General features: G+C 35.6%; 2 protein-coding genes across 3 annotated transcripts in view; one reads left to right on the top strand and one right to left on the bottom strand.

Moving 5' to 3' along the window:
- Window positions 1-1,655, top strand: part of SERINC1 (serine incorporator 1) — a 35,913-nt gene extending 34,258 nt beyond the window's left edge. Inside the window, exon 10 of the mRNA XM_004422275.3 lies at window positions 181-1,655. Coding sequence (XP_004422332.1) covers window positions 181-316 — 136 coding nt within the window. The 3' untranslated portion in view covers window positions 317-1,655. The remainder of the gene's footprint in view (window positions 1-180) is intronic.
- Window positions 1,656-6,449: 4,794 nt separating this feature from the next.
- Window positions 6,450-23,969, bottom strand: part of HSF2 (heat shock transcription factor 2) — a 33,967-nt gene continuing 16,447 nt past the window's right edge. The window contains exons 5-13 of one of the 2 annotated variants that reach the window (XM_004422273.3): window positions 23,420-23,495; window positions 20,186-20,247; window positions 19,164-19,251; window positions 17,243-17,391; window positions 16,585-16,824; window positions 15,824-15,929; window positions 11,236-11,289; window positions 7,900-7,984; window positions 6,450-7,457 (exon numbers count right to left, since the gene is read on the bottom strand). In XM_004422273.3, coding sequence (XP_004422330.1) covers window positions 7,165-7,457; window positions 7,900-7,984; window positions 11,236-11,289; window positions 15,824-15,929; window positions 16,585-16,824; window positions 17,243-17,391; window positions 19,164-19,251; window positions 20,186-20,247; window positions 23,420-23,495 — 1,153 coding nt within the window. In that variant the 3' untranslated portion in view covers window positions 6,450-7,164. The remainder of the gene's footprint in view (window positions 7,458-7,899; window positions 7,985-11,235; window positions 11,290-15,823; window positions 15,930-16,584; window positions 16,825-17,242; window positions 17,392-19,163; window positions 19,252-20,185; window positions 20,248-23,419; window positions 23,496-23,969) is intronic. The other variant, XM_004422274.3, reaches the window with a different exon arrangement.

Raw genomic sequence — 23,969 nt, 5'->3', positions numbered from 1 at the left:
TATTGACTTTTACCATCACATTAGCTAGTAAAGCAGTATGGAAAGCAGGGCAACAGCTTAGTCCAGCAACTATATCTGTTATCACAAATTGTATACAAAGAACACTTCTGAAGTAATAAAGTGTTGTGGTAGCTTGATAGCTGATAAACTGCTCCCCTTTTTGTTTTCCCTAAATTTTAGGTATGAGCCTTCTCGTGAGATGAAAAGTCAGTGGACAGCTGTCTGGGTGAAAATCTCTTCTAGTTGGATTGGCATCGTGCTATATGTTTGGACACTGGTGGCACCACTTGTTCTTACAAATCGTGATTTTGATTGAACAGGACTTCCGGCATGAAAGTCCCATTTTGATCATTGCTTATTTGAAATTAACAGTATTCCCAACTTTTGTAAAGTTGTGTATGTGTGGCTTCCCATGTAACTTCTCCAGTGTTCTGGCATGAATTAGATTTACCGCTTGCCACTGTATTCATTATATTCTTGCCAAGCGCATTGATACGTGTTTTAGAATGAGTTACAAAGGGACAGTTTTATGAGTATGGTGGTGAGTTAGGAAAAGTGGACATTGTTAGGTTTATCTTTTGCTCTGTACCTGTGAAAATAAAAGTGAAAACCAAACTGCTTGACAGTTTGATTTTTAAAGTATGTTAGAACTTAAGCTTTTTCAAATGGAAATGTATGGCTGCCTTTTGAAATATGTGATGCCTTGTCCTACAGGAGATTGCAAAGAATGTGGCTAAAGTTGTATAAACAAGCCACTTAAATGCCAGTTGTCTGAAAAATCTTTTTAGGTTTTTCCCTTGATAGGAAGATAAGGAACTTATTACAGGTAGGGAGTGGTTGTTGGACAACAATGTAGGTTATGATGGAGATTGAGACACAGAGCCTTCAAAGAAAGTCAGATTGGTGATGGTGGGTACTAAATGGAATACCCAGTTAGGCTGTAATCTTCCCTGGATAGGGGTGGCCTTCCTTACCAACATAGTGAACTTTGTTTTGGTCTTTATAAACACATGCAAAAGTATGGGTTCAATGGAGATGTTAGGAACTCTGAAGGATTTAGACAAAAGTTTTGAAAAGGATAATCATGGGTTAGAAGGAAGTTGTTGAAAATCACTTTGAACGTTCGTTTTGAAAATCAAAGGTGATAAACTTTTCATTCAGGACAGGAAGAAACTGCAAAATATTAGGCTTCAGTAGATACTTAGACAAAATCTAGTCCAGTCCTCTCATTTGAATAATGAAGAAACAGAAACACAGACTTAAAGAGTTTAGATAGCTAATTAGTGGCCAAGCTGGGAAATCCCAAGTCTGCCAAAAATAGCTGGCATTCTTTCTGGTATTCAAAAGTAATTTCTGTTCAGAAGAAGACATGTATAATAGAGTTTACACCTTATTAATGGTGGACAATTTATGTGGTGTGGATTGCTGGTGTCCAGGATGCCTCCACCCATAAACTGAGGCCAGGAGAATGATCCTGCTTACAGTATGCTATACAGTTCAAAAGATGTTTAAAATGCTTTTGTATTTGCTGCCATATAATTGAAATATAGGTTATTATAATCTTTCAACCTGAAAATCAAGCTGTATGATAGTTACCTTAGATAGAAACTCTTAGTTACTTGTGTCATTGGTGTCTTAATAAATTGTAAATTCTACATTTGCTTCTTTTAAGATATTTATTAATATAAATGAAATATAACAACTCAATTCCCCACCTTTATTCTGTGTTGACACTGTGTTTCATGATTTTGAATGGCTGTGTTCTATCTCTAAATAAATGAATTCAGAGAAAATGTGTGGTGTATTAATTCCTTAGCAACTCAAATTTAGGTGGCTGTAATACTCAGCTGTATTTTCCTCCTGTGTATAAAAAGAATCTGGCACTAGAGGGTTAAACTGGCCATTTTGTGTCCTGAAAATTTGAATCGTTTGAAGGTGATAATTTACCCTTTTGGACCTATGTAGGTATCCCCTGAAGTTGGACCTCAAAGGTAATTCAAGTGGTGTTCTCCCAAAGAATCTTCAGTAGGTGGACCAGTTTAGTTTGGAGAATGTTTTTTATTTGATGGATATTCTACACCTGATGTGTCCTCCAGGCATTTTTTAAGTTGCCAGTTGATGCTTCCTTCTCTGACACTTAAGATCGTATTCAAGAAAGTCCCTTACAATTCCTTTTTTTTTTTTTTTTTTTAGTAACAAAATGCTCTATCCCATTTGAGTTAGTAAATTTCAATATATTTTTTTCAATAATTCACTTGAAATGGTCTTAGTTTCTCCAATATTATAGGCAAGGCAATGTCTATAAAACTCCTGGGCATTTACCAGAGAAATAAATCTTATGTTCACACAGAAACCTGTATATGAATGTTCATAGCAGCTTTATTTGTAATAGCCCAAACTGGAAACAATCCAGATGTCCTTCAGTGGGTGAATGTTTAAACACAGTGTTATCTCCATATCATAGACTACTACTTAACAATAAAAAGGAGTGAACTCTTGGTACACACAAGTTGAATGGATCTCCAGGGAAGTATGCTAAGTTAAAAAAAGCCTATTCCAAAAGGTCACATAGAGTATCATTCCCTTTATATAACGTGCTGGCAATGATAAAATTAATGGAGAATGGATTAGTGGTTGCCCAGTTAGGGATGAAGAGAGGGATCCTTGTGGACAGGTTGAATGTTTAGTTTTACAATAAAATTGCCAAACTGTTTTCCAAACTGACTGTACCATTTCACATTCACACCATCGATGTATAAGCAATTCAGTTTCTTTGCATCCTCGCCAGCATTTGGTGTCACTATTTTTTATTTTAGTCATCCTGATAGGCATGTTGTTATAGCTCATTGTGGCTTTAATTTGCCTTTCCCAAATGGCTGATGATGCTGAATACCTTTTCATGTGTTTATTTGCCATCCGTATGTCCTCCAGTGGAATGTCTGTTCATATTTGGCCATTTTCTAAATGATTATTATTACTGTTGAGTTTTGAGAGTTCTTCAGATATCCTAGATACTTGTCCTTTTGGGACATGGGGTTTGCAAATGTTTTCTCCCAGTCTGTAGCTTTGTCTTTCCATCCTCTTAACATAAGGGTCTTTTGCAGAGCAAAAGTGTTTAATTTTGATTAGCTTCAATTTATCAGTTTTTAAGAATTTACGTGTTTCAATTAATTCTCTGTCTTGTTGATCTTCTGTGTTCAACGTGTCACTATTTGGCCAGTTTCATACCCTTTTTAATACTGCCCTGGGACAGCTCTGAAAGCATCCCCATTTACTGGGCAAAAGATGTTCCATTCCTCCACCCTGATTTTCTGTGCCCTAAGATATAGGATAAAGAGGACTTTTGTCCCTTTTTTAGTGTGTGTATTAGGGTTCCCCAAAGAAACAGAACCAATAGGATATTTATATATAGAGAAAGACATTTATATCGGCTCACCAGTTATGGAGGCTGACGAGTCCAAAATCTGCAGTGTGGGCCAGCAGACAGGGATACAGAATCCTGATGCACGTAGGTGGTGATGCCATGGGCTGCTTGGGTTGTTCTTGAGACAGCCTGGGAGGTATTGTAGAAAATTTGGGCTCACAGAAACGTTCTTTTGACAGTCCAATCTACTAAGTCCAAGTTAACGTCAACAGTGAAAAGTCAGGTTGATAGCAGGTACCTTTGATGTATGTTGAAAATGGCATTTTACTTCTGTGGTCTTCCTTCCTCAAAACCCATAACCTCACTCTAATCATGGGACAAACATCAGGTAACCCCAAATTGAGGGACACTACAAAATACCAGGCCAGTACTCCTCAAAACTGTCAAGGTCTAGCTTATTTGTATTGTAGTTAGTCTGTTTGATACCAATTCCTTGAAATTTGTTGATTTGCTTTATGGCCTAACGTGCAACCAGTTCTCAAAAAATATTTCATATGTGCTTGAAACAAAGGTCTAGGCTCTAATTCTTAAATGTAGCATTCGATATATGTTCATCATGAGTGTCATTTGGTCATTCTCCCAGTCTGCAGGAAACTGTCCTCACACTTTAGCCTCTAAACTCCTGAGTATACCATCCCTATGAAACACAGTGACACACCCTCAAGGAACATTTAGCTCTAAGTCACAAGCTATCTCCTGTGGCCCTATATGTATCTCCCTGAGGCAAAAGAAAGTTGGAGGTGGGATGAAGATGGGGAGTACTCTAAACTGTCTTCATGCTGTGGCACTTGTTTTCCAGACAGTATACAGACTTCCTCTGGTAAACACAAGCTAGATTATTTTTAAAGGAATCAGTTTCCAGATCTTCAATTTCCAGGTGTACTCTCCTCAAGTTGATCTGCCTGAAAAGATGCTTGAGGACAAGGCATCATCCCTCATTTTTTTCACATTTGACAAAGATATACCTCTTATCCATTCTGAATCTTACCAAGGCCCTTTGGATAAAAATCTCTAAACACCCAGTAAAGAGACAATTTTAAATAATGATGAGAGAGAATGACACTGGGTTAAAAAATATATATATCCTTTTGCAGTTCAGGTGATTTCTTTTTTACCTCCAATGAAATTGAAAGATGATCTAATTAAGTCACCAGCTGATGATAAAAAAAAAATAATAGTGAATTCCAGTATGTAATTCTGAAGGCGTTCAAAGAATTGAGTGACATTGCTATAAGAAAATTTCTTCCATTCTCATACACTTTTTTTTATTACAAAGTTTCTTAGGACTTCACAACAATAAAAACAAAAAGGACTAAAATTGATGCTAACTCTTAAATTGATAATATTTACCCCGATACAAAAATAATTGGAGGAAAAAAAACCCGAGACCTGTTCATCCCACTATGTATTTATGATATAATTTTACTTCTTAAATAATAGTTCATCAAAACTTGAACTATATTCTATGAGTGAACACTAAAAACTAACCTATCAACCCACAAAATCAGAGGCAGAACATAATAAAAGTTTGTTTTCCCCCTCACCTGAAGTCTACAATGAGTGTCCAGGATTGATGGGTGGTTCTCCTCTAAGCCAGGAGGATTGCAAAGGGGGAGGTTTTCACAGGCAGACCTGGAAATTCTGTACCTCACTTCTGGTTTATTAGAATTCAGTTACATAGCTCCCTGTATACAAAGATGGAAACAATCTAACTGCATTGAAGGAAGAGGAAATGGTTTGGCAATCAGTTAACAGTCTCTGCCACATATATTTATGCTGTTCTGATCAACTGTGTATTTATAATTGTCAAGCTTTTATGCTTAGAATCTTAAGGTTACAGGAAACAATTTATTTGCTTGCAGAGAAGTATGACAGTATCCTCAATGTTTGACTTTCACGCATAATAAAAATAGGATAAAATTCTTTGGGGGAAGTGGAATGGATGATGATGGGTATCAAATCACTATAGTATTTAGATTCTTTTAGATACATCTAAAAGAAGCGTGTTAACAACTGTATTTTTAAAACAGGAGTATTAGCAATATCCTAAATTCCTTCTAACCATTTAAATTTAAGATGAAAAACTTTAAATGTCAACTTAAAAAGTACTAGGAAGTATAAAGTTTTTCAAAATTATTTTCAGAATACTTCTAGAGCTCCAAAATGTCCCCAAGAAGAAACTTGATCATATCCCACTGTGAGGAAGGGAAGGGAAAAAGAAAGTCTCTAAAGTTCTTTCTCCTCTCAGTCTCTAAACTCTTTATCTCATGTTAACGACCTCTAAGAACGTGACCTCTACAGTCTATGCAGAAAACTATGTTGGGGTCTTGAATTATTTCACCCAGATACCATTGTCAGAGCCAAGTATTTTAGGATCTGCTAAGGAGGGGTTTCCTATCCCTCTGTGCCAGGCTTTCCTTTAATTTTTACATCATAGTAAGAGAAATTGCAAGATGTCAAGAGACAGAGTATGGCCAACAGGAAGGCCATCTTTGTAATTCCTCATCAAACAGCACTATAAAATATTCAGATATTAACTGCATTGCTTCCAGCCTTCTGCCTTCGAGTTGATAAAAAGGTGCCCTGGCCTTGCATGAAGTTTCTATAACCCTCCTGAGCAAATGTTTCAAAGGGAGGAAGTGATTTGACTGTTTCTCTTATCTTCTCTCAGGGCAAAAACTGCAGACCCTCAGTGGCATGCAGTGATAATGTTCTTACCTCAACTGGGACAATGAGAGGCATACTTCTCTCAGTTCTTTATTAGAAACATAGAAAGCAAGCTAGTATAACTTTTAAACAAAGAAGAACTTTAAAACACATTAAATTCAGATAAATTATATTTCTTCCCTGTTGCAATACACAGTCTATCTTTTGAGGTGATGCACAAAGATCTTGGTGTGACTCATATTAAGGATAATGGACAACAGACACAGTTTACAGTTTAAGTCTATCTACTTTCCATGAAAAGGAAAAATTGTTACACAGGACTGTCACCTCCAAAGAAAACACATAACAGACACTAGTATGCAACATTCATTATATTTATTTTACTAAACAGTATGGTTCAAAAAACACAAACCAGAAAACTTTTACTTAAAACTAGTCCAACGAGGGGGATGGAGTTGACGATATCCTACCCCCTTCTTTCTGTGTATGTGGAGCTGGAGCCACATCAGACAGTAAGCACTCAAGTAAACTTTGCCTTTCCTGTTGAACATGAATGAACTTCTCTGAACCAAGAGGGACAAATGAAGTTTTACAAGATACAGGCACTTTATGTTCTCAGTTTTAAAAATAAGCCAAGTGAAAAATATTTAATAAAAGTAACCGGAACAGAGAAAGTTTTAGGAGGTCTACCATTAGTTCTAGTGACTTACACTCAATGCAAACAGACAGCATCAAACAAGTAAAACAAACAAACAAAAGTGTAACTGGGGTTAATGGGCATATGTAAAAAAGAAATCCAATTTACTACAATTGGAGAAAAATGGCCATTTGAATCCAACTTAGAGATTTGCCAATAATGTGCATTAAATCCTGTGTACCTATGTAGCTGAGTAACATCTGAAAGCTTTGCAAGAGTGTGTGGTTAGTGAGAAAAGCAAAAGGTGCTTCTGATTCCACAGTTATCTGATTAAACAAAACAAAGCAATTTACAAAAAAAGTACCAAATGATACTTTAAAATAAATAGTTCATCATTTTGATGAATATATACATGTAGAGTCCACTTCTTGGGGATTTAGCTATCTAAAAGTGGCATATCACTATCCAGAGGTGCAGGAGCAAGTTCACATAAATAAAACAGTGTGGCTTCACTAGCTTCGGCTTCAGTCAATGGCTCCAGGCGAACAAGCTTACTTTGAGTTGGTTCTGGGTCCAGGCTGCTATCCAGAAGCTCATCAACTTCTATGGGTTTATCTACAGAGGACATAACTTCTGATGATGCTGTACTTCCCTGTTCAACAGTAGAAGCAGGGTTCCCATCGAGGAATGCAAGAAGTGGAAAGGCGGTGTACTGGATAAGCTGCTTATCTACAATAAAGATTAGAAAAATGCTTTTATCACCAGCTTATACAGAGTTCAAGCCAAAGGTGGAAAAAATGGAAACAGAGATGTGCATGCAAACACTATCCCCTATATAGCCAAATAAGAAATATGATACTTTGTGCCAATAAATTTAAAAATGTGTAAGTCAGAAGTCTTTAACAATTAAGAAATGAGGGTTCTTTCAGTTTTCCTCAAGTTAAATAGGAAAAAAAAAACCCCAAAAACATGACAAACTTTAAGAACTATTACCTCAGCAATTCAATTTTCTCTATATGCTGGAACCTTGATACATTATGCAGAGAACTGAGATCAGTACATTCTGTGTTCACTGTTAAGTATGGCAAGACTTTCTTTGGCTCTCATTAGTTTCTAAGTAGGACTCTTAATTTAAAAAATCTATAGAAACTAACACTACATTTATACTGACCTGTTTTGGGTTTAGATTTTCTTCCCTCTTCTGAAACTGGCTGAACTACATTGTTCTTGGTAGTTTCTAATCCTTTATTCTCAGACTAAAAGAGAAAAAATATTAAAAATATGTTTCATATTTTATATGTTCCTGACAAATAGAAAAAAATAAACTGGTACAGCATGTGAATACTGGTATATTATCTGAAATATATGGGAAGGGAGAGCATCAGGAAAGATGGATTAGAGACAGAAAGAGATTTGAGTAGAGGTAACAAGACTGGTTAAGAAAAGTATTGCTGTCACCAAGGATGAAACAAAGAACCTGAACTAGGATGACAATTAAGTATGAAAAAGAGGTGGCAATTCAACAGTAGAATAGACAGAATTTGTCAAGGGTAAAAGATGGAAATGAATCAAAGATGGCTGGTTTCAAACTGCTAATTAAGAGAGACTTCTTTTAAACAAACTCATTTTAAACAGTTTTGGTTAAAAATGTATTACACATTTCTCTTCACTCACAAACAGAATATTTAGCACAGTGAACATATTTAGAGCAGCTCAGGGTGACATGGTGACATCCTTAAACCTAGTTATCTCTTTATTTGGAAGCCTCAAAGTGGAAGTGGTGTTTCTTCATTTTCTTTTTGTGGCTCTTTCAGTTCTTTTCTGTCATCTAAATTGCTTCTTTCAACCACTGTCTTCTCTCCTTATATCTGATTGTAAGGGGATTAAATCATTAATGCTGTTAAGTTCTTCAGTGTTCTTTTCAACGATGTTCAAACTAAGGTGAGGAGGTTCACAATTTTTCCTGAGTAGCTGTAAGTCGCAGATATCTGCATGCTGATTAAGTATATATGTGGTGTAACAAGCATACTAACTCCTATAATTCCCCTGATATTCATCTTAAAATCAAGCAGTACAAGTTTCCAGGATTCAAAGAACAGCCCCAAATATAATAAAAACTACTTAAACCTTTCCAAAAATTTACATAAAAAATTTCTCATTTAGCATTCACAATAAACATTAATGCAATAATATCATCACCATTTTTATACTTCCTAAAATAGGTATTTTCGAATGCTATTGTTGTTATTCTAAAACATAAGAACCAGGATGACAAATGGGTTTCATCTCCCATGCAAATTCTTTTTTGTGTGTGTGTGTGAGGACGATCAGCCCTGAGCTAACATCCTTGCCAATCCTGTTTTTGCCGAGGAAGACCGGCCCTGGGCTAACACCTGTGCCCATCTTCCTCCACTTTATATGGGACGCTGCCACAGCATGGCCCGACAAGCTGTACATCGGTGTGCACCCGGGATCTGAACCCAGGCCTCCAGCAGCGGAGCGCACGGACTTAACCGCTACGCCACGGGGCTGTCCCCACCCCCATGCAAATTCTTAATCATGAGTAGTGGTCAGTTAGATTCCTGTACTGAGGAGTATAAGACATCCCGATCTATTAGAAAAGAGTGTTGTAATCCATGTCATATAATACCCGTCATGAGCAAGGGAATGAAAGCTGATGTGCCAATTATTTGAAAACATTAATCTAGATTCTGGAACTCTAATGAAAAGTCACTAATTTTTCTATTATACTGTAGAGCAATATGCAATTTGCTATTTAACTACTATTTCTGAAAACTGTATTTAAGCTATTAGCTTTTGGAATAAGGAGGATGATCCAAGAATCAAGAATGACTAAATGTCTAGCAATAAACAAACAGTACAGCACATTCACTACATGAATGCATGATATAGGTTCATTCAACTTAAGGTCTAACATTCAGTAATATCATATTTACTGAAATACAGTGTTGAGGTGGTCCATAGAATCTTATCATATAAATCTAGGCAAACTACGATCCACATGCCTAATTCAGCATGCTGCTTGTTTTTATGAATCAAGTTTTATTAGAGCACAGCTACACTCACTCTTTCCTGTAATGTCTATGGCTGCTTTTGCACTACAACTGCAGAGCTGTGTAGTTGTGACAGAGAACATATGGCCTGCAAAACCAAAAATATTTACTAAGTCGCCTTTACAATATGCCAAAACTGCTATAAATCATCCAAATACTGAATGTATAATCAACTTGCTGGTTCAAAAATTCACAAATTCCTTCAACTCTAAGTTACCCAGGCTGTAACTTGGAAAATGTAGAAAATATCATCAGGCTATCCTCACACATGACAATAGTCAGAAAAATTCCACCTCCTCACTCTAATCACTCATATTTACTTGATATGTGTTCATTTTTAGACTACGAAGAACAATCAAAATAAAATTTTGATTCCACTAATCTAGAATTTATACAAATTTCAGAGGACTTGATTTACCTTTGTATTCGATGAAAAACAGGGATTACTAAACAATTTGATTTAAATATAAGATAAACAGGAGTATATACCCATTCAAGACAATAAGCTGTACAAAGTAACAGAATGATTTCTAAACATCTGCTCTAACAACTTCAAATTGTCCTTATTACTCATTAACAACTAGTTCTAAAGAATTTGTCAACACTTGCTAATCTCAACTGGACTTCCCTATATGTTTAAGAAAATAACAAAAACCATTACTTAAAGACAAGTCCAAAATCCATACTTCATTGTTTCAATTTGCCTTACCTACAATTAGTACAAATCCCTAAGCTTTTACTGTATGCTAATAAAAGGAAGGAACTTATTTAAGAATAAGGGTACCAGCAAATTTTCAATAAAAAATGCTGGGAATTGTTTTTTTCTTTCTTTCTTTTTTTGTAAGGAAGATTAACCCTGAGCTAAACATCTGATGCCCATCTTCCTTTTTGCTGAGGAAGATTGGCCCTGGGCTAACATCTGTGCCCATCTTCCTCTATTTTATATGGGATGCTGCCACAGCATGGCTTGACAAGCGGTGCATCGGGTATGTGCCTGGGATCCAAACCTGCAACCCCGAGCCACCGAAGCGGAGTGCATGCGCTTAACTGCGACGCCACCAGGCCAGCCCCGAGAAGTTGTTTATAGAAGAAATAAGAATGTAAAATGAAGCACAGAAAACATGAAGAAATCATAATTTAATAATTCATTCCACTGATATACCTGAACGTGCCAAGTTTAGTCAGGTTATCTCCCAGCACTTTGAGGGCTGATTTGATAATGGTAGTTAACTGCACAGGTGCCAGTAGAATTGGGCAATGATTTACCCCATAACCAAAAGCTAATTTTTCATCTAGAATTGTACTATGTTGATCACACATACTAAGAATATAAAATGCTTTTTCTAACTGGGAGTGATATTGCTTTCTACTTACTAGGGCTTTTTTCAGATTCTTACAGCTATGGGTCCTGAGCAACATGAATTAAAACTTACTTTTGTATTATTGATGTAATCTGTGGGATTCATCTGCACAGAACTAGTGAAAAGCTGAAAGACCAAACAAGAAAAATAATAAGTTTAAAAAATATTAAAAAATAATTAACTGTGTGTTCAAAATTTTTATACAGCCATGTTGGGTGAAGAGATGTAGCTCCTACTCTAGGAAGTTTCCAGACAGTAAAATAAGTTTGGAGGAGAAAAGCAGGAAAGCAGAAAGAAAAACAAACAAAAGCAGAGCAAACTAGCCCACACATTAGACGTAAGAATTTCTCTATAAAACACTGGAATAAATCACTTGAGACAAGTGGTGGTTTTCCCCACCTCCCCTCTCCTTCATTTCATTTATTTTTCTCTCCCTAACTGCTTTTCACCTTAAGTGGCACCCAGAGCTCAGTTCCGTGCCCTGACACTAAGCCTTCACTGACCGCCTGATAATTACATGATAAATGTACAGAATCTGCTCTATGACAGTGGCTCCTAAATTACACCTCAAGTGGAACCCTCTGAACAAATGGCATACCTCCTTGTTAGTTCTTTTCATCTCACCTACCAAGAGGTGTAAATGCTAAGACCACTGCTTACTGCACTCCTAAGTCCACTCAGTTTACAGACATAATTTTTGTTTAAGTCATAAGCTTCAAAGTCATTCATTCCACAGCGATTTACTGAGCATCTAAGAAATAACTGACATCATGAAGACTACAAGATGAAGACACTATTCCTGCTCTCCAGGAGCTTACAATCTAAAAGACAAGATAAGAACAACATCAAATAGCAACATATGATCAGATACAATCCAATATTACAATAATAATGGATAGGGAGGATTGAAGGCACTAAGGAGTAAAGAGAAAGGAAAAAGAAGGGAAACACAGACACAGACAGAAAGACACACACACACAAAGGATGAAACTTCGTCTTGATGAAGTTATGCAAAATGCATCAGTCCCTGCAGAATGGTTAGGACTTGGAAAGGAGAGGATGGAGGGAAGAGTACAATGTCATAGCATTATCAACGAGAGAGAAGCAGGAGGGGTTGTGGGGTAAATTCTAGAAACAGATAAGACAACCAGTCCAAATAACGTAAAAGTTCTGAGTTGAACAGTAAGTAGTATATGTAAGGTTCAAAAAGTAGAGCAAGCCCAGTCAGTGGACAAGACCACATTCTGTCAGCAACAGGAGCCTTAGGGAGTGGCCTGAGCAATGAAATATAGCAATTAAAGCATTTTAGGAAAATGAGCACACCAAATGGTTCACAGGATAAAATGAAATGCAGAGAGGTCACAGCTAGATTCCACATTCGTAGTAGCCCTGTAAATACCCCCCGCTCTTCCCTTTCTTTCATTAACTTTTCCCCTTTTCATACCACTTACTGATCCATGAAGTGGAAGAGACTCAGTTCCTTAGAGTAGATAGCTACACATGACTGCCAATCTCTGCCAGTTCACCTTGTCACAGCCTCAGAGGCCTGACCAGATTCTGGCCCTACTGAGAGTGGCATCTGAGGAGGTCCAGCAGTGTAAACTCTGCACTCTTTCTATGCCCCACTCCCCCTACCCACTGACTCAGGGATACCTTCTTGTATTCCCAGAAGACTCATGGTGTGAAGTAGAAAAAAGCATATCACATATGAGGAGCTGACACGGTTGAATTCTAAGGCCAGGCCCCTCCAGCTGACTCTACACTACGTCCCTCAGTACTGAACTCTGCAGAGATAACCCATGAACTCCTCAGCATACTTATTCATGTCCTTACCATTTTTGCCATCTCAGAGAACAAGGCAGCCTATGGATGAATTTTTCACATACAACAATACAGCATAACTGAAGGATGAAATAATGAAGGTCTTGGATGAGAGAGACAACAGTGGAAATAGAGAGTAGGGATGGCTTATGAATGCTATTTTGGAAAATATACAGGACTTGGTGAATGATGAGACAAAAATAAGAAAACCAATATGAATCTGTGATTACTATCCTGGGTGAGTAAAGAGAAGTCTGATACCACTATAGAAAATAAGAAAGCTGAAGGCCGGCCCGGTGGTGTAGTAGTTAAGTTCACGTATTCTGGTTTGGCGGCCTGGGGTTTGCGGGTTCATATCCTGGCCACGGACCTACACGCCACTCATCAAGCCATGCTTTTGATATATGTCCCACATATAAAGTAGAGGAAGATGGGCATGGATGTTAGCCCAGGGCCAATCTTCCTAAGCAAAAAGAGGAGAATTGGCAACAGATGTTAGCTCAGGGCTAATCTTCCTTACAAAAAAAAAACAAAAAGAAAGAACATAAGAAAGCTGAAAAGCGTAGCTAGTTTACAGAATTAAGAAAAGTTACGTGTTAAACACAATAATCTAAGGCAAGATCTAACTGATGACCCCAAAAGCATGGAATTAGAATTCCACCAAAGTTTACTTTAAAAAATATTAAGAGCTGAAGATACACATTTGAGAGCAATCCTATAAGCCAAAATCCCTTCACAGAGGAAGAAAAGAAAAATAAGAGAAGTAGAAAAAATGAAAGAGGATAAAAGACTGGGTACCCTGGGAAATACCCCCAAGTAGAACACAGCAGGAAAAAGAAGAGCTCTTGGAGAAAGCAAAGAACGATTAGGGAGGCAGAAAGAGAACAAAGAGGCCCAGTACCTCTAACTTCCACAAAAAAAGTTCTATTGTGGAAAATCAATAGTATTAATAATGATAGTGTTCATAATTTATAATCCTCACAACAACCCCTCACATTAAGCATTAGCCACATTTAATAGATAGGGAAACTGGGCAAGAGACGTTAACTTCCCCAAAGTTAGTAACAGCTATTAAGCAACATGAGTCAAAAATGGAACCCAAATTTGTCTGATTCAAAACAAACCTTCTTCCACTAGCCCAGTGGCCTTATTTGGGGAAAAACAACGCAGCCTACTTACTATGGATGGGTAAACCAAGACAACATAGGCAGCACAGGCTTAGAGTAAACAAGCAAGACAGTACAGGGTTTCAAAAGAAGTACAGAAAAAAAAAAGAAGTAACAAATATAGCCATTCATTTCTAAAATTTTATAGTGAAAGGATTAGAGAACCAGAATGTTAAATGAGCAGTACAACATGTCAAAATGTTTTTTAAGATAGGGAACATTTGTACCTATTAAAGGCAGACGGGAAAGATCAAGGACAGAGATAGAAAAAACAGAGAGGCAGAGGGCAGGTTTACAAATTGGATTTGAAAAGAAAGTAAGTACTACCTCTAAGAAGAAAGAATACGAGATTCCACAGCTTATGAGAAGACCAGGGCATGGAGAATTATCCTTTGTGAACAGGGAAGAGTTGGCTAGATGAGGTCCTAAGGACAATTGAGGGTGATAAATGTTTCCAAGTTGAATTAAAATGATCTAGTTGAGGACTGCAAGGATTTGCAGAGGGTCAGAATTGAGATTTTTATTTCCTTCTCAGTGATCTAAGGGACAGATATCCTAAAAAGTCCCTGGATTCAGAGTGGGGACAAACACTGAAAGAATCAAGAAGGACTGTCAAGTTACTGTTAATAAGTTGAAGTAGGTCATTAACATAGATGTCGAATTCACTTAAGATGGTAACACAGGTCAGCCAGAAAGAAAATCTTCAAAGAAGGTGAAATCTATCCTGTGAGGCACTGATGATTTGGCAAAAGGAAAAGACGATAAATTCATGTGACATTGACAAAGAATGATGAGAAGCAGAGGGGTAAGGTGTTAAATTAATAAGATTGAAGAGTAAGAAAGGACTAATTCCTTTTAGCCTCAATAAGAAGCTCTTAAAAGAGCAAGACTAGAATATTTTGATGTGAGAGAAGTTGCATTTTAAGGCAAGAAACACAAAAAAAGGAGCAACAAAATTTCTCAAGATAAAGAGAGAAACATATTCACAACAGAAAATGGGAATAGGGGAGAAAACAAGATTCATGTGGATGGGATCAGGCCATGTAGGAAGCTTCAGGTAAAGGAGGGAAGAGTGGAAGGAACAAGAGGAAAGAGAGTGAGAAAAGTGGTTAGTGCCAGAAATGGTAGATAAGGATTCACAGTCCAGACAACATTGGAGTCAAGTTCATTCAGGAGGTGGTGGGGGTTGGAGCAGGGAAACCTTAGGTCTCAGAACACAAAAATTTAAAAAGTATAGCAAATATAATGAAATATAACACATCTGAGTGGAAAACATTAATTCTCAAAGTATTAAGAAGTGTCTCTATGCTATTTCCTGGCTAAGTATCTCTATTACTAATTCCCACAGACTTCTATTCAGTGATAATTTATTCTAGAGCAAAACATAACACAGCAACAAGTCCAGACAAGACCTGTATTTAACAGTACTGTTGAACAGAGTTGGTATGTTGTTACAGGGAGATTAACTGAACTGCTACTCAGATGGGGTAGTGATCACCCTTCTTCACTGTCCTGAACCCATCTGCTCATTCTTTCTGATAAACAAAACCATTCATTTAAAAAAAGAAAATGCAAAAACAGTTTAGAATACAAGAAAATGATGTATTGACTTATAAATATTATATGTAAATACACAAACTGCCAGTACAGCAAAGATTATTCAAAGTACCTACATCAACCAGGAGATCTGGGTCTATGCTAAACTGTCTTCCTGACAGCATGGCTTGGAAGTCCTCTAAACTGCAATCAATACTGTCAAGATAATCCAACAGCTCCACCCTAAGGAAAAAAGATATAAAAAAAAAAATCAAATATTAGGTTTCCTTGTTTTTATGTTTAAAATCACAGTGCAATCTAGCTAGATAAAATACTCCTAGAAACTACTGATTCCTTACCAATCCTTAACCTTAAGAATCCTATTTAATATTTGAGATTCCTGAAAATTTTTAATGGAGAACTCACAGCCTTTATACAAACCTTTAGTATTTACAGAAAAAAGGTTCTGCAACAACACGATCTGATTTGTCTTTTTCCTCTATACTATAAATTATAAAATGTTTAACCTCTGATTATTAGTTATTGCTACTAGTTTCTGGTTTTCTTATGCTATGAAATAAGTCCCTTAATAGAGATTATGTTTTCTGTAGTCCTGATAAAAACACACCTACACACAATCACACACACTTTATGGACATCCAAAACAAGTATTTCACTAAAGAAATCTAAAGAATTGCCAAGAAAATCCCAAGACTGCTCTTGGGATGATTAAATCCTTCTCAAAATACCATTTGCAGAGCTGACCCCTGACCAAAACAGAGAAAGGTAGACTACATGGGTTCATAATCTGAAATGAAGATCACTCAAAGAGAAACAGAATATGTGAAGTAAACAAAGAAAGCAAATAAATTTAGACAACATCTAGATGAGCACTCACTTTCCCAAAAGATTGATGTTATCATTTAAAATGGAATCCATCATGGTCACGGGATCTTCTGTGGTCAGACTAGATGAGCCATTTAGCTGGACGGCACTAGACATGAGAGGGCTGGTGCCATCACTGCCTGAACTTAGGGATTCTCTGGCTGGTTCACTCTGATCTCCACTCTGAATGACAGGTGCATACTCATCTTCATTGTCATCTTCAACAATTACAATATCAGGGTACTGGCTACAGCTAGACCAGCAATATGAGAAAGAATCAATTACATTTTTCAGATCAATTCAATAAATTCATTCTATCCATTCATTCTCCATGGAAACTCTCCCCCCAAACCACTTGCCAAAAGGCTTAAATTTCTTGGGTGAGTAGCTTAATCACAAATACTGATACTTCATACAAGACCACAAAGAATCAATTAAAGGTGTTTAACTCCAAAATTAAAAACTCAGGATTCTCATTACTTTTTTTGTTGGGTGCCTTTTTGCTAGGGGGAGGGAGGTATTCGGTTGAATAATTTGGCTTATTTTTTCAGTTTAATAATCCAAAAATGAGTCAGATACTAGTTTATCAAAGAATAAAGTGGTTTGAATTTAGCTCTTTAATAATAAAAGTAACCAATATTTTCATAAATTTTATTTCACGATCTCCTTACTTGGAGGGATCAGCTATAACATCCTCATTAGTTTCTGGAATAACTGGGATATTTTCTTCATCTGCATTATCATCAGTAACGTCATAAATAATGATGTCATCTGAAATTCGCTCCCTTGGCTTTAAACCTTCAGTCCTACTGTGTGGAACCTAAAAAATCAGGGAGAAAATATATCAAAAAATTGAAATTATATTGATTACCAAACAACATACCATTTAAAAAAATGCTAATTGGGCACCTACTATTTACTAAATGTTGGGAATACAATGGTAAGCAAAACAGGTATGTTCTCTGCCCTTACAGGACTTACACACTAATTGGTATTAGTACCACCAACTCACAGAGAGATGAAATGTATTATCTGCATTCTACTTATTTCTTTTACCGTAAGGGACCTTGAAGATAACATGCCTCAGAATGTTTCTATGAAAAGATCTTCAAATTTTAAAGTATTTTTTTTTACCCAAAGGGTAAAAAAACTAGAACTTCCCCAGAAATTTCAAGCATAACAAGATGGCCAATGTGGGGATGGGGGTTATTTCAATCTCAAGCTACTCTGTTTGACATATGTTTTCTTCTTACTCATTAAGTGGTGTTATTAATAGGAAAAAAAACATTTCAACTATTCCACAGTTAAATGTCAGCCTGGCTTTTTAGCAATTTTTTTTATTCAGCTACAGATATATTCAGACCATAGGTACATTAATAAAAAAGCATTCAATTCTCTAAAGCAAATTACAGTCATTATTATAATGCAAAAATCTATAAATTTCAACACTAGATAATACGGAGGCAAAAGATGTACAGTATTTAAAAATACATAAATGCAGTTAAATTAAAAAATCTTCATCCATTTACACTGAGTCTTCAATCCTAAAAATAGTTAGGTATGCTTGGTTATTTAGAAACAGTGGTAGGTAGGAAGAGGAACCAGATGTTAGGTTAACTCTGATTTGCCTGAGAACAAACTCTCAATACTTTAATAATAAATCTAAAGCAGTACAGTCATGTGCCACATAATGATGTTTTGGTCAATGGACCACATATAGAAGAGTGGTCCCATAAGATTAGTATTATATAGCCTAGGTGTGTAGTAGGCTACACCACTTAGTTTGTGTAAGTACACTCTGTGATGTTTGCACAAAGACAAAATAGCCTCATGACGCATTTCTCAGAACATATCCCCATCATTGAGCAATGTATCATTAAGTATTTAGAATTTAAGATTTGAAAGTAACAATGATAATCAGATATTCAAATAAGTCTGGACTGTGGACTGGACTAATTTGCCACTGAGTGTAAGTTTGACAAATTATCCAGCGAGCCTGTGACAAAAATGAAGGTAAACAAAACTATGTTTTGAAATTGCTACAGTGAAAAACAGTCTAGGCTGTGCACATTTATAATAAATGTTGGAAACAATTTAAAATAACCAATGGACGAATGCATAACTATATCACCATAATATTAAATTAACATCATATAGTCATTGAGATGAACTAAATCTCTGTTTAGTAAGTCTCAAAAGCAAGACCAAGTGAAAAAAGCCACAATGCAAAATGAAATGTACAAAATGGTATCATTTATATGCAAAATAATACCAAACACTCTTCAGGTATTCACACATATAAAATGGCCATGGGAATGATAAATACTAATTAATAATAGTGATTATCTCTAGGTACGAGAGGAGACTGAAGGCGGGGAGAAAAACACTTAGGAAAAGGCAACTAAGACAACAATATTTGTAACGGTTTATTTCTTAACATAATCTAAAGCAAATAATAATGTCATGATTTAATAAGACTGGAGAAAGAGCACTTGGATTATTATTTACTAAACTTGGAATGCATGAAATACTGCTGTAATAAAATTTAGTTTGAGATAACAGATATAAAATAGAATTCAACTAAAAAATTACTTTATGATGGTGATTATCAGCTGGTTCTTTGACTATGTGCTGAAACAGATTCTTCTTTTGGGCTCCATTAGAGTTTAGAAGTAGAGGCCTGAAAATCAGAAGATATTCATGAAGTTCAGTGGAACAAACATACAAGGAATTTAAACTGCTTCTAATAATTTACCCCCCACCACACACACACACACAACTTTAAATAATGAATAAAAAATTTCAGTAAGGATACACAAGGAACTCTTAAAAATAATTATATCTTAGAATAGAAACTAGGGGATGAGTATGTCTAGGACTTTTATTTCTCCATTGTTCGGTACTATTTTTGTCTAATAAATATAATAAACTACTCTCTCCAGAAATACTTCATTGATGACTGAACTATTAACTCCTTATAAACTGTACTTACATAGTAAAAAATAAATAGGTAACATCATAAGAACTAGTTAGTGGAAGTAGAGTTAAGGCCACAGCATAAGCTGTGAGCATAACCAAGCTTTGCTAAAATCTTAGCCTTAAAAGATAATCTTTTTCTGCTTACAACTATTCCTTTGTCCACGATGCTTGTTTTCGTAGTGAAAATGGCAGTTACTGACATTTATAGGTATCACAACCATTGGTCAATATACAGGTTTTTAAAGACCCTTATGGGTGGTTTAAACATAAGAGAGGTCAAGTAAAAAAATTTTAATGTTTTTTCAACACATGGCTTCTTTTTAGGAGTTTCTCTGACTCAGGCCTTCTAATGTTATATTAAATTGCTAACGTGAATGAAAATGAATTCTTTATTAACTGTGTGTGTATCTGTAAAGTGACCATTTAGGCTACCCTTATCCCTCAAAAATATTAACAGGATGACAACAGTAGGAAATAATACTACTCTTGAAATGCTGAGAGTATAATTTAACAAGGAAGGACTGTTCATCTGGGACAACAGGCATACACTCAGCAAATGCAGGCCATTCATGGTTAAACACTAAAATGTTCGGTGGTCTATGTGTAGATCAAACGGTTTTATCATAAACACTTACCTTTTACGTTTTAAACTCACAAGCTGGTTATTTTGAACCAATGTAACAATAAACTGGACAATCTAAAAGGAAAATATACATAATAAATTTTCCATTACAAATTCCAAATTCTTTAGTCCACATTACAAGTCATATAAAATTAATTTGGATACTGTATGTTCTCTAAGTCACATAATTTCTCACATATTAACATACTTGAAATCTGAATGCACCTTACAATTGATATCTAAAGAAATATACCAGCTTCCAGGCAGAAGAATAACCTGTAATAAAGCTGCTGCTACCTAGGATACAGAGATGCCTAAAACATCATCCATCCATCCATCCATCCATCCATCCATCCATTCCCACTCATCCATCTATCTACCTATCCAATACTCAGTTCAGTTGTTTCTTTTGGTGTAAGTACCAAGCATGCCTGGATATAGATCCCAACTTTTTATTTAAAATTCCTTCAAGAAGATTATGATGCAAAAACAAAAACGTGTTTGACAGGCAACATTTTTTTATACCACGTAATACAATTAGAGGCAAAAGAAATCACCAGCTCTCTCAGAACAAATCATAAAATTTTCAAGTTACAAAAAGTTTATCGGCTGATTCTGGAAAAATTGTTGAAATATAATTGTTTTAATATAATATAAAAATTGTTTAATAAAAAAATATTGCCATAAAATACCTAATTATACAGCATACCTAATTATACAGCAACAGAAATAAACTCAAAAATACACTTAATTAGAGGTTATCCAAAAATAAATTCACAGTTTTAAAGTTGGAATATCTATGCTTTTTTCTAATAAACAACTAAACCTTTTTCTCTCAGACGGTTTTCCTCTTAAACATTTGAGATACACATACTGACAATCAAGAGAAGGTGGTTTAATCTTCAAAGTCTGATTAAATTTAGAAGAAAAACTATTAAACAGCTCAAGACATGCAAACAATCCTTCATATTTAATGACGATGTTTCTTAAAGTGCAGTCCACAGACCAGCAGCATTGGCCCAGGAACTTGTTAGACATGCAAATTCTCAACCCCACTCCAGAATCGTCGAATCTGAAATTCTGAAGATGAGGTCCAGCAATGTGTGTGTTTAACAAGCCCTCTGAGGTGGTACTGATGCGAATGTAAGAATACTGACTTAGCGTATGCCTTGAAATTTACTGTCAACTTCCTAAAGGAGATAAAAATGCGAGGATCACATGGTGAACTACGAAAAGCAGTAGATCACTGAGAGACTATGAAAAAAGGCCAAAAGTGATAGGAGGACTATTTAGATTCTTTGAAGAAGAGGTCCTTGTAAGCTTTGTGAAATGTAATTACGTGATTAAAATAGAGAAATGTCAATTAAAAATATATACTGTATAGCTTTAATATTATGTGTTCTCTCCCAAAAGAGGCTACTAAATGGTTTGCCTTACAATCAATATGAACTGTTTCAGGGAGAAAAATACAGACATTTTAATTGAAGAATAAGATAGCATCAGAGTCTATCAAAAGGAGGTTAGCCGCTAAATTGCTTATTCAAAAGAAAATGCTGACAGCTGATGAAAAGACAACATTTAAGCTTAAAGATAGCTATAAAATAATTCAACTTCAGTTATTTTTGTTAATTTATAAAAAAGCGTTATGGAAAAATTCTAAAAACATTAGTGGTGGAATTTATAAAAACATGAATCACTGGCTAAATTTCTCCTGAAATTTGTTCCACATCTCAGTTCTCTTTTGATACTTCTGTATCATGTTGTACAGTCTATTTCCTGAAGGAGAAGTTAAGGCATCTAACATTTACAGCATCTAACTTACGTACTTGAACAAGTCCTGTAACAGGTACCTCACATATATTATTCCAATTCATCCAAGAACAAAGAGCACATGGCAGAGTCGGAACCAATTCCAGGAATAGAGAAAAATTATCGGCTGTCATCATGCATTATGTAAACTCTCTAACCCCACCAAAATACAGATTCAAACTCAAATCTGAGCAGATAGAATGCTAGCTTTCATGAAAAACTGGAACGATTTATAAGCATTTTACCAACTATCCTCGCTTTTAGGGGAAAAAAAACAAGAAATTATGGAGTATTGTAAGTTAATATTTAACTAAAATATTATTTTCTGAAAAAGATTAACACATTTTTTAAAGTACAGGTTAAGGTACATCTGTCATTTTAAATCAGGTATTCTTAACAGGGCTGCACACTGGAATCAGTTATGGAAGTTTTGAAAATATATGTACTTGGACTAAACATTGAGAATTGAATTCTACTTTCAACCTTGACTTGCATACTCATTTTTAAAAAATAGTATATCTAGTTTGACTATAGGCCAAAGGTTACAACTACCATTCATCTTTGTTCTAAGCTTACTCCACTAGACCCAGATCCTATCAGTCATAACCCTATTTTTAGCTAAAGGCCTCTAAGCATGAACAAGCTGAAGCTCTCCCACCCTCCCTCCCCCCCAAAAACCTGTTGCTTAAGAGTCCAGTTTACTCATGAGCAAAAAATAGCTGCCTTAATTACTTTTATGTTTCACCTCTTATTAACATATGAAATCTGATATGAAAAGATTAAATCACAAGCACACAATGCAACAGAGAGATTTTCAGTTCCGCCAGTAATTTTCAGCTCAGATACTAAAATCCAGGATTTATTTTACAACATTATATTAACTGTTTCTCTGCACAGACTAATAATGGAATATATTGGTAACTCATTTTTTTTTTTGAACTCATAATTTGGTCAATTGATTTGAAAGTTTTAGTCATTTATCTTCCAAGACTGTTACCTATGCCTTTTAGAGTAAAAAGTAGTAAAAACAACAACAAGAAAACCCCACACAGTGAGGCTATGTCTTTTATTGTAAAAAATGTTAAGAATTGGTAGTGTGTTAATTATATAAAGAATTATATAATTATATAATTATATAAAGAATAAAGTATCTTTAAAGCTGTTATATTAGGCAAAAGGTCATTTACTAAAAGCTAATGAGACACTGGCTGGGAGTATGGAATGATCATATTTATTTGCTAAAGAGAAATGTTTTTTATTAAAAAGGATATATAACACTTGGCTTAATTTGTCGGATTTCACAGTTTTACTTCTATCTGTGTACCCAATATATAAGAAACTAAGATCAATCACTGACTTTTCAATAGAGACTTTTTTGGGTCACAAATGGTACTCATTAAACAAATGTAGATTACGGTCATGGGAAAAAAATACTTACCTTTCGAATAACTTGTTGCTGTTGTGCGTGTTTTGCTCGTAACTCTGACACCTCCTTCCAAAGGGACTCATTCTCACTATGTTATCATTTATTAAAAAACAAAAAAATTCAGTCAGAAAGCCAGGCCTCATTATCTTTAATTAAGAACACCAGAGAACTTAACTAGTTTTTACTATATACTTTCATAGCTCTAGGAAAACTTTGGTTCAATTATATAGAATGACAGCTATCCTGACATAACTCCAGAATCATTCCTTCATAATTGTAGTATCTCCTACTGATGGCAGTATATATACAAAAACTTAGGACTCATGCCTGTATCTATATAGTAGTAGGCAATTTACTCCTCTGACAATCTGGCTCATTACCAACCTAACCTTTCCACTGTGGCTACCAAGTGAATTCAGGACTATGCTCAGGAAACAATTCTTACTGGGAAGTGACTTTTACGCAGCACTTGCTATGCTCCAGGCACTATGCTAAGCATTTTATGTGTATTACTTATTTAAACTTCTCTAAAATATGTCAAGAAAGGAATTATCATCTCTTT

Source organism: Ceratotherium simum, chromosome 19 (assembly GCF_057802395.1).
Source record: "Ceratotherium simum simum isolate JZ-2026a chromosome 19, ASM5780239v1, whole genome shotgun sequence".
Classification (NCBI taxonomy): Eukaryota; Metazoa; Chordata; class Mammalia; order Perissodactyla; family Rhinocerotidae; genus Ceratotherium; species Ceratotherium simum.
Note: the sequence above shows the minus strand (reverse complement) of the source record. Positions and strands in the feature narration are given on the sequence as shown.